Source organism: Sinocyclocheilus grahami, unplaced genomic scaffold, assembly GCF_001515645.1.
Source record: "Sinocyclocheilus grahami isolate Dianchi unplaced genomic scaffold, SAMN03320097.WGS_v1.1 scaffold221.1, whole genome shotgun sequence".
NCBI lineage: Eukaryota > Metazoa > Chordata > Actinopteri > Cypriniformes > Cyprinidae > Sinocyclocheilus > Sinocyclocheilus grahami.
In genome coordinates this window covers 1436896-1453003 of record NW_015505400.1, presented here as the reverse complement: position 1 = coordinate 1453003, position 16108 = coordinate 1436896, and the positions used below count along the sequence as shown (strand labels likewise).

The following is a 16108-nucleotide window of genomic DNA, read 5'->3' as shown; positions in this document are numbered from 1 at the left end:
ATATATATATATATATATATATATATATATATATATATAACAAAAATAATATTTAAATAATAAAAAACTTTATCTAAAGTATTTACTGTAAATAGACAAAATACAATTCATTGTATAAGACAGTTAAGATCAGCTATTTGGTGCTTGCTTAAAAGTACTAAAAACCAGTTAATGAAATCATTATGAAAGCAGAATCATTAAGTGGAATCAGAAACAAATAATTAAATTCATGCCGATTCCCATCACTAATCCCAATGCTGCGTGGAGGAGCAATAAACCCCTGCGAGGAACAAAGAGATGAGATCACTTGCCACACAGCACATGTCACAATGATGAGAACAACATGAGAACATTAGCTGTTTCACTGAAGCACCGGAGAAAATGTGTGTAACTCCTTCCATAATGCAGCTATTATGCAGTAAAATCATAAGTATATGCTCACATAAGAACACTGACCTCCTAAAAATAACCTCATGAGAGGCAGGAAATGAATCGAGAGAGGAATAATAGTGTGGTCATTGCATGGCATCAACCTACAAACTCTCTTCAATAATTCACCAGTACAACCCCCCCACCATCGCATTAACAACATCCGTCTAAACATTCCCTGCATCCTCCACTCTCTCATCCTCTTCAAACCCCCTTACATCCAGATAAAAGTCTTTCTCTCTGGCTTTTCTTCTCCCTTGTTTTGTAGGGGAGGGTTTGGCAGTGTCTTACTAATAAAAGGGTCATATAATGAGGAATTGAGTTTTGCTTGATCTGTTGAGATAAAAGTGTTCATTAGACTATGAAAACATACAGTAACTTTCAGAACTCAAAACACGTCCACTCTAGTCCAAAAAGAGCATCTAGTGAAACTGAGCTGCAAAAATGACTTGTTCTGAAACTCTGATCTTCCTGTTGTCAGCTGGATATGTAAATATGCATACACTTACAAACCAACGACACTTATTTGGTGTTAAGGTAATAAGGAGGATGAATACTTTTGTTCCTAAACAGCAGAAGAACTAGCGGTACGAGTACAATGTGAAGTCAGTCAAACCTTGTGCTGTTTCTGGCTGTGTGTAGCACCTACTGCTCTGCAGATCCCACTGAAGAATGCCAGCAATAAAAACATGCATTTAAGTTTTTTTTTTAACGAGATCCCTGATCATTTCAGTCCAAAATCAACAGTTTGAGCAACATATTTCAGTACAGATTGTTTTGTGAATCTGTCAAGGACGTGGCAGATAAAAGTTGTTCATTTAAATGTAAGTATATATAGAAGTTTTAAAAGACACAGTAGCAAAAAATGGCCCTTTTATTTTTAAGGCTCAGATAGAGGGTGAAATAAAAAAATGGACATGAAGACTAATATTATGATTAGTTTAAAAATAAATAATTTAACCATAAAAAATATATTACTACTAAATTAACTGAAATAAAATATAAAAAAAACATAAACTTATGTTTTTTTCAGCTAGATAATGCGACATTTCTCTTTTTCATTTAGTTTAATTTGAAGTACTAAAACTAAACAAACTAAAAACTAAAACATACTAAAAACATCTAATATAGATATATTTACAAAACTAAAAAAAGAGACAAAACACAACAAATTACTAAAACATTCAAATGAAAACAGAATATTTAAAAATAAGATCTAATTCAAACTACAAAAAAAAAAAACTATAGTAGTATATCAATGAAAATAACACTGATTCTGTAAAAATCTCCACTATCCTATATAATAAAGACAGCATAATATAACATAAAAGCAAAAATAAAATCAAATGTTTGTCCAATCAGTGCAAATGCCTCTCCCTCTAATATCAAAATGTCCTGTTTCAAGAGGACAGGAAAGAAAACAGAAATGTTAACAGCATTGTGCTGAAATCCAATGTTGGAGAGGATGTATCATAACCATGTGACAAGCAGGGGTCCAAATCAGCTGATGCCTAAACAAAAATATCACTGATTTCCATATTCTCAATACCCAACCACCCTCTTAAAGTCCATTCAAGTGAGGATAAGACTTGAGTTAATTTAACATTCTGTTGTCTCCTAACATGTGACTAAAGAGGCATGCGAGCAAGCCAAACCCTGCAGCTATTTCCATTAACAGAGGAACAAACTACTAAAAATATTCAATATCACATCTGCACCATTCCAGCTGTATTTTTCCTTAAATAGCGCTGCTTTCCATTTTCATCTTTCTTCTATAACGCACTGGACCTCTCTCAGTAGAACTCGCCAAGCCCTTGGAAGCACTGTTATTCGCTTCAAAAAGTTAATGACAAGGCTAAACGCAGAAGATTTTCTGCCAAGTGGCCGTCAGTTCGAGCATAAAAAGCACTAGAAGTCTTTTCCCCCCAACTCTCTCTCAGACTTTCTCAGCTAGCATCAGATCAACCCCTCTGTAACAAATCCAGTGTATGGGAGCCTTTACATGAACAATGACTTCATATGTTGAACTAAAGCCTTAATAAATAACACACCCTACAAAGTTTAACAGAATGACTTCTTTGGGTTTCAATACAGCGTGCCGTGGTTGTGTTTAAAGCCCTGGCGAGAACAAAGACATTTCAATCAGGGTATTCAAATCCCTGCAGGCCGTCCGATTCGAGCAGAACCCCTTATGTTAAACTTTCAGAGACAAGAATGTGGTTTTTGAGCAGAAAACGGTTTTCAAGCAATCAAAGAAACCCAAGGACATCCATTAAAGTCAAAGGGAGTCATTTATTCAATTGTATTACTCACTGTCAGTTTGTTCGCCCATCTTGTCAAATGCTACTATGTAAACAGCTCTACCGTCTTTTACAAAGTAGCATTCAATACCCCAGCATTTTTCCAACAGGAATTGGAGCATGTAAACTCGAGCCTCTCTTTTTCACTGGCAGCATCTATGGAAAAGCGAACTGCACGCAATTCCACTGTTGTTTGAATATGTCGTTCAAACACAAACACTGAAGTATTTAAAAACCATTTAAAGACCCAATGATTCACTTATAGAATATTTCTTGTTTTGTCATGTACTGTAATAAAAACACTGATGTGAAGGCCTTGATATGTTAGTGAATAGAATACTATTGAGTTTCATTTCACATACAGGAATGGCATTGAAGTCATAGTTCTATAGAAACGAAAGACATTGTACAAGAGCCTTAAGGCTTACAAACTGCATGTCTGTGTGTTTGTTTACTATATATTATGGATAATTTGATTACCATTTCAGTTACCAGAACAAATACTATACTCCCAGTACAGCTCCATTTAACATATTTTAATATATATCAATCCAATCTCACTGATTTATCCCAAAAGTCAGTGCAGAAAATACAGAAAATGTACATTTTGTTTTGCTTTAAAGGGATTGTTCACCCACAAATGAAAATTATGTCATCATTTACTCGCCCTCAATTTGTACCAAAGTTTCTTTGTTCTGTTGCACACAAGAAGATATTTTGAAGAATGCTGGTAACCAAACAGTTGACGATAGCCATTGACTTCCATAGTATGGAAAAAAAATACTATTCAAGTCAACTGCTACCAGCAACTGTTTGGTTACCAACATTCTTCAAAATCTCTTCTTTTGTGCGCAACAGAAGAAAGAACCTCATACAGGTTTGAAATGACATAAGAGTGAATTAATGATGACAGTATTGTCATTTTTGCGTGAAGTGTCTCTTTAAAATGCGGCAGGATGGTTTACTAGTCATTCAATGACCATAAATAAATAACCAATTAATGAGTTTATGATCTGTCAATTTTCTTTTTAATATATATATATATATTTTTTTAAATATTTATTTTATTAGTTGGTCTATATACTGTACACACACAACTGTTTTTTAGCATCTTGCGCCATGTGCATCAAATTTTTAGAACAGTGTATCAAGTTAAAAATTTTCAAATTCTAAAAATAACAAAAAATGCAGCTGTTTTTACAGGAATGAGTTTTGTGTAATCGTCCCCTTAAGAAACATACCTGATTGTGATCTGACAAGCATGATGCAAATCAGCATATATATATATATATATACAGTGCTTCCTTAAAACCTAGTCAATTTGAAAATGTGTCGTTTTGCACATCCTTATTTTACGACAGTGTAAACACAATACAACAGAGAATATAAAAACAAACACTGTTAGTTATATTGAAATACCATCACTGTACACTGCAAACACAAACCGTAATCATGCACAGATCTGAGAAAGACTGTCATTTGCAGCCAGTAATTATATGCACGGTTGAGGTTTTCTAACCATCGGCTAAAAGTGCGACCAATCGCTGTTTTTGATATCAAAGCAGCCCTTTTGAAAAAAAGAAGTTACTGACATAAGCAGACGGACTGTGACGGACTCAGACCTCAGTGTAAAAACAGGCTTTCAGTTCATCTGAGAGTTCTACTCTATCATACAACAAGCTCTCAATTCGACAGGCTAAAAGCCACGAGTGTCTGTTTCAATCACCAGCTCAAAGTCACTCATTCCTGTTTGCACACCAACAGTGATAAAGCTGTCTGCGCTCATACAGCAGCCCTTCATCAGTCAGGTAACGGAGATAAGGCTCTTGTTTTGCTGATTTGACTAGTTAGACCACAGACTCAATTACTGAATCATGTGCCATCAGTCCTGCATTCATTCATTCTTTCTTCACTCAGTTACACCAGTGCAATGAATCTCTACATCAGGGTTCCTCAAATCTTGCCCTGGAGGGCCAATGTGTTGCAGAGTTTAGCTCCAACCCTGATCAAACTCACCTACCTGTGATTTTCCAATGATCCTGAAGACATTGATTAGCATGCTCAGGTGTGTTTGATTAGGGTTAGAGCTAAACTCTGCAGGAAAGTGGATCTCGTGGGTCAGATTTGAGGATCCCTGCTCTATATGAACTAATAAGCAGCAATCAGCCTCTAAACTGTAAGGCCAGAAACACACTTTGCAAAAGTACGCAAATGCAAATGTTTGGTGAATGCATTGCAAAGATGTGTAGTTTTGTAATTTGCCTTATTGTGGAAGTAAAAAACTTTAAACTGATTCGTTTGAACAATATTTTTTAAAGATTTCCAACTTAAAATTTGTCAGTCCAAAACAAAAATGGAAACGAATCTGCCATTTAGATCACAAGACAACTTTGCATAAATATACTGATAAAATATTAATTATTTTTGATATTATGTTTTTTGTTTTTGTTGTAAAGCAGAAATTAATAAAAAAAAATTACTTCTGCAATTTGGTTATCGAACAATTACTGTAAACATTAAAATAATCGATACCGCTACTAGTCATAAAAATGCAATATCGGTCAATTTCTACTTGAAAGATCAAAATGACGCACAAAAACATGAAGTGCTTGCGTTGACGTACTTGCGTAAAGTTTGTTTCAGACCCAAGATCACACAGCTTTTTATCAAATCTACTTACCGAACTCATCACATACGCTCTCATTCTCCACCAGCGTGGGGTGCTCGAAAGTGTCCCTGCAGTACAGGATCTGGGTGTTGTTGGTGAGGGAGGCGATTCCCCCCAGGGCCAGCACCACATGGTCCGTCAGGAAGGAAGTGGGCCGCTCACGAAGCCGCGCAATGACGGAACGGTACCGACAGTACTGGGGGTAACTCAGTACCAGAACCTTCTTCTCCTCCACATCTTCACCTAAACACAAGAAAGTAGAATTATTTTTTTAAAAGTGAACATTGACATTTCAGGCACACAGAAAGGAACTCAAAATAATGTTTTATTAGCTTTTGCCTGTATTACACTGAAAAAAATGGAAGCAACTTTGAAGCAATTTTCACTTGGAAATTGCTAGTAAATTTCACAAATAACCAAGGCCGTAACCATGTCTTTAACATTGTGGGGGACAAATTTTTATTTTTTATAAAGCATAAAGAAATAGAACAGTGATGGAAATTATAGGTCTAGTTCTAGTTGGAAAGTAATAATTTTCAACCATTTGCAAATAATATTTTGAAATACGCACACATGCATATTACTTGTATGCCTCTTGTCTCCTCACATTCAGTAAGGAATTACATGAATCACAGAAATGATACCACATTCCAAATTCTAAACGGCCATATCTTGGAAACAGTTGAGTGGTTCGCATCACTGGATCTTAATGTTGGTCAATTAACATTTCTACTGTAAAACAACATTTTCAAATAATAAATGTCTTGCTACTACCATTTTACCTTGCGCTCTTTCAGTGTTAAAAATGATGCTTCGCACTGGAATTCGCACTCTGCTTCAGTGAACAGAAACCCCGCCTACTTTGATTTGATTGGCCATCTCAATCATTTTGACATTGACTGGCGCTGTTAGACCGCTGAGGCAGACCAGCCTAAAAATGTAACTTGTAAACATTTGAGAAATCTAAACAGACAATTTGGCCATTTCTAATTACTGGGTGGGACTTGTCCCCCTCAATGTCTATGGTGGTTACTGCCCTGAAAGTAACACTGAATTAAAGTGAGCAATAGCATTCGCCTGTTAGTCTTCCCATCAGAACTCGAAAATCAAAGTATCATCGCATCTCTCGACCTCAAAAACCTGACAACTCGGAATACAAGCTCTCGTAATATGACATGCGAGTCGCAAACCTCAAACGATGGTGTCCAAGGAGAGAACTAGCTTTATTCACACACAACGAGAGCTATAAACAAGTTTTTTACATTTAATTTCTGCACCACCAGCATCACCAAACAGAACTGCAAAAATAATGATTGATATCAGACAGGTTTCCCGAACACTTGCCCCATCTGCCATTGATCACACACTCAGATCCCACCCCAAAATATACTCATCTGCTCATAAGAGAAAGATTATCTAAAACCATCTAGGAACTTCACAGAGCAGATGACATGGCAGAAGACAGATGTGGAGAAAGGACAGAGGACTATTTGATCAAAAATAATACAGCTGACCTCATGCAACATACAGTATATGAGCGATAACAATATGAGAAGGACCATTACATTTTTTTTGGTGCATGACTACAGCAGTCTATTTGAAATGAAATGGAGAGACTGCAGTCTCAAATGGATGGCTGTAGACTAGAGAAGAGAACATAAGATATTTTGATTTATACTGTTTATCCTTTTATTGGACTTTCACTGCAATGTATTATGTTTCCTTCTTGGTGGAGCACATTTCATCTCATTCTTTTTATCTTTCTCATCCATTTGACAAAGCCTGGACCTGGAAATAAGTAAAAAAAAAAAAACTAATTAAATTTTCTCATTTTTTACACAAATTTTTGTGTTAACCATGTTATTTATACTACCATTTACTATACTATTTACCATATACTACACTACCATTTAAAAAAGTTTGGGGTTGGTCATTTTTATTTATTTTAAATTTTTTTAAATACCATTTATTTGATCAGAAATACAGTAGTATTGTGAATATCCTTCTACTACGCTGATTTGGTGCTCAAGAAATATTTAGTATTTCTATCGATGTTGAAAACTGTTGGGCTGCTTAATATTTTTGAGTTTTTTGATTCTTTTATGAATAGAAAGTTCCAAACAGTATCTACACTCTTTAAAATAAAGGTGCTTCCAGATGCCATAGAAGAACCTTTTTGTCTAAATGGTTCCATAAAGAACCTTTAACATCTGAAGAACCTTTCTGTTTCACAAAAGGTTCTTTGTGGCGAAAGAAGGTTCTTCAGATTATAAAAAGGTAAGAAAGAGATGGTTCTTTAAAGAACCTTTGACTGAATGGTTCTTTGTGGAACCAAAAATGGTTCTTCTATGGCATCGCTTGAAGAACCTTTTGAAGCACCTTTATTTTTAAGAGTGTATTTTAAATAGTATTTTTTGTAACATTATAAATATTTTTATTGTCACTTTTAATCAATTTAATGCGTCTTTACAAAGTATCGATTTATTTAAAAAAAAAATATAAAATACTGACCCCCCAACATTTGAATGATATTGTGTATATGTGACCCTGGAGCACAAAACCAGTCATAAAGGGTAAATTTTTCGAAATTGAGATTTCTACATCATCTGAAAGCTGAATAAATAAGCTTTCCGTTGATGTATGGTTTGATAGGACAATATTCAGCCGAGATACAACTATTTGAAAATCTGGAATCTGAGGGTACGAAAACATCAAAATATTGAGAAAATCGCCTTTACAGTTATCCAAATGGATTTAATTGGCTAGGACGACACTATGATTAGAGAGCACTGAAAATCACATTATGCAATTTTCCAGTAACACACTTTTGACAAGAAGCCTTTGTGATGAGGAAGAGGGGAAACACACACAGGTAGGGCACCGAAATCAACAGACTGAAATCTGCATGAGTAATCCTAACATGTCTCATCAGATCAGGACGTTTTCCCTATGTCAGTTTGCTCCCCGTATATTGCTCAAATGCTCCACAAATGTCATATGGGCCTCTGTGGGAATATATTTACATAACACCTCTCCACTGCTTGCCGTTGCCAAAGAGGACCAATTAAACATAAAACACGGGCGTATGTGGTAAAACGCCCCTGAGTTTTAATAATTCATGATATTTTTGTTCTATAAAACTTGGTTTGAGGATCTGTGACATCAATCAAAAACGAATGAAGCATTTTTTTCAACAGAGCCTTTTTGTTTTGATTAGATGGAATGAAATTCAGGCTCGACTTTTTCATTATTTCAAAAAAGGGCAGAGTGTCAAGTTACAAGACAGAACAAAAAAGCTCAAGGACACAGACAGGGAGAGAACAGTATAAAAAAACTGTACAGCCCCAACGGCAGTGTACTTTACATTGCAATTATGACATGTAACATGACAAATATTTCAGTTTAAACATCTCATAATGTCTGTTTAAAGTTCACTCTCGAACGTGCCTGAGCTTGAGATGGGAGTTTACAGGGCAATTTATCCAAATTATTTGTCAGCAGGTCTTCTGTGAGCTTATTTGCCAATCAACAATGACAAATAAGGACATAACCCAATTACGACATAAAAAAAAGCCCCTTTGATTGTTATACAAAAAACCTGAGCTCTTGTTATAGCCTAACATTGATTGTTATCAGCCAAACATCTCCTGGGGTTATTACTGTTAACTAAAACTAAAGCATAAAAAAAAATATATATATATTTATAAATCAGCTAGCTGACAAGTCAACATTTCTCATTTTTAAGTACTAAAATAACTAAAACTATAAACATAAAAAACTAATAAAAATGACAAAAACACAACAAAATTACTACACTTTTAAAATGAAAATGAAAACAGAAAATACAAAAATAAAATATAATTAAAAAAATTTACAAAAACTATAATATTATATCAATGATGCTAAAAATAATACTGCTGCAGACCGAAAAAATCCATTAAAATAGGGCACAATGTACTGTATTCATATAAATAATTTTTTTCTATATTGATTTTTACAGGTGTTTTACCTGTATTTTGAATTTTGCACTGCATTGCATTGTGTTTCAGGGTTAACTGAAATGTCTGTAAAATTAATGGATAATGTCTTGGCCTTTTATTTTATTTTATTTATTTATTTATTTAATTTTTTTATGGTGCAGGATTATTATAGTTAGCTAAAAGTAAAACTGAAAATTAAAACAATTAAAAACATTTGAATAAAAGGCTATACAGACTATACATTGAAATAAGATAAACATTAACTGAAATAAAATATTTTTAAAAATTCAGCTACAGCACTCATTTTAATTTGATCTTATACTAAAACAATTAAAACTGAAAATAAAATGAATAAACTAAATAGACATATATATATATATAAAAAATAAAAAAAAAAATAAACATACTCCATACTAAAAATGGAAAAAATAGAAATAAAAACTGATTCAAAATATTACTAAAAACGATTATTGAACCTCAATGATACTAAAACAACACTGCCAATGTACACTGACTGAACTGCTGCTAATACGCATAACACATACGCTTCAAAAGTTTCGTTAAATGGGCCGGTGAATTCCCAGAAAGTCAAACACAGGCCTTGAGATGCATTCCTGTACATCTCCACCCTCCAAAACAACCCTTACCCAACATATTCTCCCTGTCAATGAGTCAGCTTCAACAAACACGCTGTAATAGCTACCTGTCTCTTTAAAATATGCAGGTTAAAATATCAATTCGAGCGTGAGGTTAAAGACAGAAGGAAAAAAATAAAGATAGATTCCTGGAATCCTGACAGCAGCTGTCCTGGTTTCTGTATTAAAATAAGCATGCGTTGATGCTAAAGTTATTGGTGTGTGTTATTATTAGTGCTCTCTGCACCACAGAACACAATAATGAAAGGAAAATGTGTGTCATCGCCACGGCAACTGTTTTAATGCAAGACTCCACGTCAATAATAGTTAACAAAATTGCACTTAAACCCACAAATCAATTTTGTGTGTGTGTGTGCTTCAAGTTGAAGTGATGAGTGTGCATGTGTGTGTGCAGAGATTGGAAATTTTAAATGCATGTCTTATTAGAGTTGATTTCAGCATAATCAGTCTTTCCCTAATTATTATTCACAGCCGCGACCTCTAATGAGTCAAATAACATCCATCTATTAATGTTGCGGGCTGCTGAGATTCTGCGCCCCTGTTGGTTCTGATACTTCAATATGCCTGATGTGAGAGCCAGAAAAGATTACAACATACACTACCCGAGTAATATCGATCGTCATGTTGTAAATACAGAATAACATTGTACAGAAATATCTGGAGGTGTAAAGGACAAAAGAAGGGCTGCAATAAAAAATAAAAATAATAGTGATAGTTATAATTTTTAAATTAATTCCCCCCCAATCACTTTCCTCACCTGCCATTGGTCAACAAACAAATAGCCCCACCTCAAACTCATGCTATTGGCTGAAGCAATGTTGCTGTGTTAATGCTCAAACAAACACATGAGCAAAATTTTATAATTTTCTGGAAAATCAATATATGAAAATATTAACATAAAAAAATACATGCATCACATTTAAAGTGTTCACACTTAAGTAATTCTTAAAGGAATTAAACTTAAACCTCTTTCAAATTAGTAAACTGGAGTGGGAGAAGAATCCAGCTCTCACTGCATTCACATTGCAGTGTTATTTTAGTATTACTTATGGTATTATAGTATTTATCAATATTTTGTATTAATAAATACAAAAATAAAGGATTTTTATATTTTCAGTTATTTTCATTTTAATTGTGTTTTTTGTCCTTTTTAATAGTTTATATATATATATATATATATATATATATATATATATATATATATATATATATATATATATATATTTAGTTTTAATATATATTTTATTCCTGTTTTAGGTTTAGTGATTTTAATATATCAAATTAAACTTATTTTATTACATTAAGCTGCCAAGGCAACACATCTAATTTCAAGTTTTATGTTTTCATCTTAATAATAATACTAAAAAAGTTTCAGGTTTAGTTTTAGTTCCTAATAACAACACTGAAACATAATAACATTTTCATAAAAATAAGCCATTAAGAAAAAAGGTTTTTAAAATCAGACTACATGCAAAGCAGTAGATTTTAGCACAAGTACTTATTACAGAAATAATAAACAATGTGTGAATCTTTGTATTACAGACACGTGCATTATAGGTTTTAATAGCCTCTTTATGATTAATTGCTTCGTGTATATCACATTTGTGACCCTGGTGCACAAAACCAGTCTTAAGTCGCTGGAGTATATTTGTAGCAATAGCCAAAAATACATTGTATGGGTCAAAATTATTGATTTTTCTTTTATGCCAAAAATAATTAGGATATTAAGTAAAGATCATGTTCCATGAAGATATTTTGTAAATTTCCTACTGTAAATATATTAAAACTTCATTTTTGATTAGTAATATGCATTGCTAAGAACTTTATTTGGACAACTTTAAAGGCGATTTTCTCAATATTTTTTGCACCCTCAGATTCCAGATTTTCAAATAGTTGCATCTCAGCCAAATATTGTCCTATCCTAACAAACCATACATCAATGGAAAGCTTATGGTGCGTTCGAGTCATGTCTGATAGATCGTATTTACGAGTTGAACGCACATGAATGCCACCACAAAGTCGTTATTACGAGTGGGGAAACTCAAAATTTTCTTTAAGCCACGAGTTTCCGAATTGGGGGCGTGTCAATGAGAAACATGGCGGAATCGATGGATGCAACGTCTGTAGATGACGGTAAATGTTTGTTTAAATTGATAGTTTAGTTGTCCTATAAACTTAAATTGGTCATGTTCTTGTTACGCAGCTGAAATCCAAGTAAAAAAATGCAGACCCTGTTGTATTTTCTTGTAATTTATTAAAAGAAGGTACACCGCCATCTTGTGCCGACTAAACTGACTTGAACGCACCCGACGTCGTAATTACGACTTGTCAACTCATAAGTACGAACGTCCCAGGAGGACTTGAACGCAGCATTACTTGTGAAAAATGTACGCTTATGACATGTGGTCCAGGGTCACATTTGTAAGTTGCGTCTGCTCATCGTCATTTTCGTCGTTTTGTTGTTTATCTGCTAATTGTTCGCAAGCTCTTTATACATTTTCTGCTGCTAACTGTTTACATCTCACCACCCTGTCTTGTTGGATGTCTGGACATTTGGACTCGTATTTCCTCCTAGCTCTAAAGTGCCGCTGTCACGACGATGTTTGGATTATTTGTTTCGATCAAATGGATCACCTGCATTTCAACCTCCACCACCACCACAATCAACGTCATCATCCCTTTTTTGGATCTAAAATCATCAAACATAAAAATTTTTGGACTGTTTCCTGTACAAACTTCTACCCTTACCTGTGTTGCCGGTGTTCGTGACGTGCTATCCCTTTTCATATGTTGTCTTTTTCTGGTTAATATGGACATTTTTTACAGCTTGTTACAACTGCACCAATTGAACAGTTTTTCTTGGCTGATTTTTCTGCATATGATTGGTGTAAGAGTCTTGGAATTGCTCGTGGTCCTCGTTATATTCACCGGTCACCCAAGCACTGGCTGATTCAAGACTGCTCTTCTCCATCTTCAATACCTGTGTTACGGTCTAATAGAACTGTCTAAACCACACCTCACTGGAGGCGTAAGGACTTTATGGCTATACTGGATTATTTTGATTTATCTCATGCTCTCATTCTCATACCCTTGACTTAATCTGCTCTGTTGGCATTGACAACGTTTGTGTCAAGGGTCTCGAAGTTGGCATATCTGATCATAAACCCACTGACTTTAGTTTTTCTCTCCCACTTGCAAAATCTAAAATGAAATCTACAACATCCTACCGAAACATGAAAAACATAAGCACTGAAAATGTCTCTAATGCTATTGCTGCCTCCTCTTTGTCTCTCTCTGTTAATCTCTCTTGTCCTGGTGAGATTCTCTCATTATATAACGAAGCTACATCTGTTGTTCATGTTATCTATCAACTTTATGTAAAGCGTCCTTGTGTTCTTGAAAGGCACTATATTAATAAAACATTATTATTATTAAATTAATAAATGTGAATTAAACATTAGAAGCGAATTCAAATCACTTTTTGGTCCACTAAAACTCAATCCATTTTTCATTCAGTTTTTTTGGAAAGTCTTTGAAAACATTATTGCAATATTATATTGTATTATTTATATTTTTATAATTTTATAAAATTTTTATCACTTTTTCACATTTAGCTGATCTAGCCATATAACTATTTAGATGTTCATTTATATATATATATATATATATATATATATATATATATATGGTATTGAAATTGTAAACAATTTAACCATTTAAAGACAATTTCAGGTACCTTCTAGTCTGCTATTTTCACTGACTGTGTTCTCTGTTAAACAGCAGTACTTTAGTATTTCAAGCTATTTGTCTTTCTCCTCATGGTACAGGGTCGTCAACGAGATAATATAAACAGATTCCCCAGATAACCAATCACCTGCCACAATTTCACATAAATATATAAAGCTTTTCGTATTCAAATGCCCCTAATATGCCCTCCACCAGTTCCTGTTCTTCTTCTCCAAGGACTTGCCTGTCTTAAAAAGCCCGAGAAGCATTCACGATTCAACTATTACCCTTCGAACAAGCCTCTCATTGACTCCATGATGGACATAGTATGATATTTTCACCAAACTGAGAGGAAACATTGAATTGAGAGAGTGGGCGCTTTGGAAAAACACAGCGTTCCTGCACTCAATTACTGAAACTGTTTCTTTGGTGAGGTTGTATGATTGCTGTTTGCGTGCCACAGGAATCACTTGATAATTAAGCCCAATATATTGTGATTCACTTGTGATACAGATGTGGGTGGCACAACTCTACCCATAATCCTATGATATTACTCTTTCTTTGATTTCAGCTTGTCTGAGCTTAAATTACCCTGAGCCCATTTTTCCAGGATATCCCCTGATGTCCAACCCATTTGTTGATGATTTATGGCACCTGTCGATATTTTACAGCAGTGGGCATTCGTCCGCTGTAGTTCCAGCACAATTCGTGTTGCTCCCTAGCAACAAGCCAAAGCACTAATATTCCTACAGAGGGACCAGTTCCAAATAAAAATGTCTGTATTATTGATTACCACACAGCAAACTTTGCATTTAATGGCTCTTGTACAACAAGACAGGGTAGAACAAATTTGGTTATGTCAAAATGTTCTACTTGCTGAAGAGACAAGAAGAGAGACATGTTGAGCCTATTATTCTAATGATGCCTCTATATAGAAAACTGAATAACAAGGTGCAGCCACATACAAAAGACACAGATATTGTTTCAGAGAAAGAAAGATCACTTGCCATTATGTGCTCAAGAAAAAGGAAATACAGATTTCTAGCAAAATAACAGAATATTCCCCATATATCTGTGATTACTTTGCAAGCATTATCAAATTAAGCAACGTTGTTTATGTTGCAAATATTTAAATAGTTTCCCAAACTGTGCAATTAGACTAGATTTGCAATGCCTCCTAATAATTTGAATAGTGTTTCTGACCTTAAGTGGTCAGCAGTTATGAGTTTGATTAACTGAATCAGTTCAAACTAATTTAATCGGTTCAGTTTGACTAACTGAATCGGTTCAAAATATTGGAATCGGTTCAGTTTGATTAACTTAATCGGTTCAAACTAATTGAATCAGTTCAAAGTGCTGTTTTGTTTGCATCAAATAAATCATATTGCATATGTCATATATTGCAACATTTTAGAAACAATATACACTAACATTCAAAAATTTGGGGTTAGTAGTGACAAAATTGTAAGTGCTAATACACTGGCTGATTAAAAAATAATATATTTTTTAATTAATTTAATTAATATTTCACATTATAAAATGTATTTGATTGTTTTGTATCATTTTAATATATAAATATATTATATAAATATTACAGACTAATTATATGTTTAATAAGTCTATTCCAAAAAAATTTCATTATCATAGCAGCATTTTATGGCTCAAAATAAATGGTTCCCTTAGTAAGTGCTAATACACTGGCTGATTCAAGCTGCCAAAACGCTTTATTTCTAAAGCTATTCGGTTACTAAGATTACACACTTGTGATATTATTATGCAAAAAAACAAATCACAGCTAAACCTTTCTAGAGTGCATCGAACGCATTTGCATTCAGTATCTCTGAAACATATGCCTTCTTTTTCTAGAAATATATCTTTCATGCAACATAACAAGCATATCTGTGTGCAACATACAGCAGAATGACAGAGCGAGCGGTTCACAGAGTTGTGAGCTTGAGTCGTGGGAATTGAATGTGTACTGCAAAATTCTCATGAATTGTTCAAGAGCTGATATCATGGAACATCTCTCGTACGTACTACAAAAGATCCGATCTGGCCCTTTGAGTGGCACCCCAGAATTGATCTCCAGTCGAGTCCGAAACAATGGAAATAAAGGAGCTTTCATTTCTGAAATCCATAAGCACGACAGGGACAGATTAACACATTGTCAGGCTTTGATGCAACCAGGAAAAACAGCTGAGCATAGCTAATTTTTATGAAAAAATAAATGCAAAACAGTATTTAATTCTACATGTTATATTCTCACATAAACCTACGTTTACTCTTTCTGATTAATACACAAATGTTTTTAAACAATGAATGCACGTAAGTACCATAACATCCTCGACA

At 34.2% G+C, this 16108-nt stretch overlaps 1 protein-coding gene across 1 annotated transcript in view; it reads right to left on the bottom strand.

Annotated features, from left to right (window-relative positions):
• LOC107596574 (AT-rich interactive domain-containing protein 5B) overlaps window positions 1-16108 on the bottom strand; it is a 132057-nt gene that overhangs the window by 91765 nt on the left and 24184 nt on the right. Inside the window, exon 4 of the mRNA XM_016287331.1 lies at window positions 5410-5640. Within this exon, the coding sequence (XP_016142817.1) occupies window positions 5410-5640 (231 nt within the window). The remainder of the gene's footprint in view (window positions 1-5409; window positions 5641-16108) is intronic.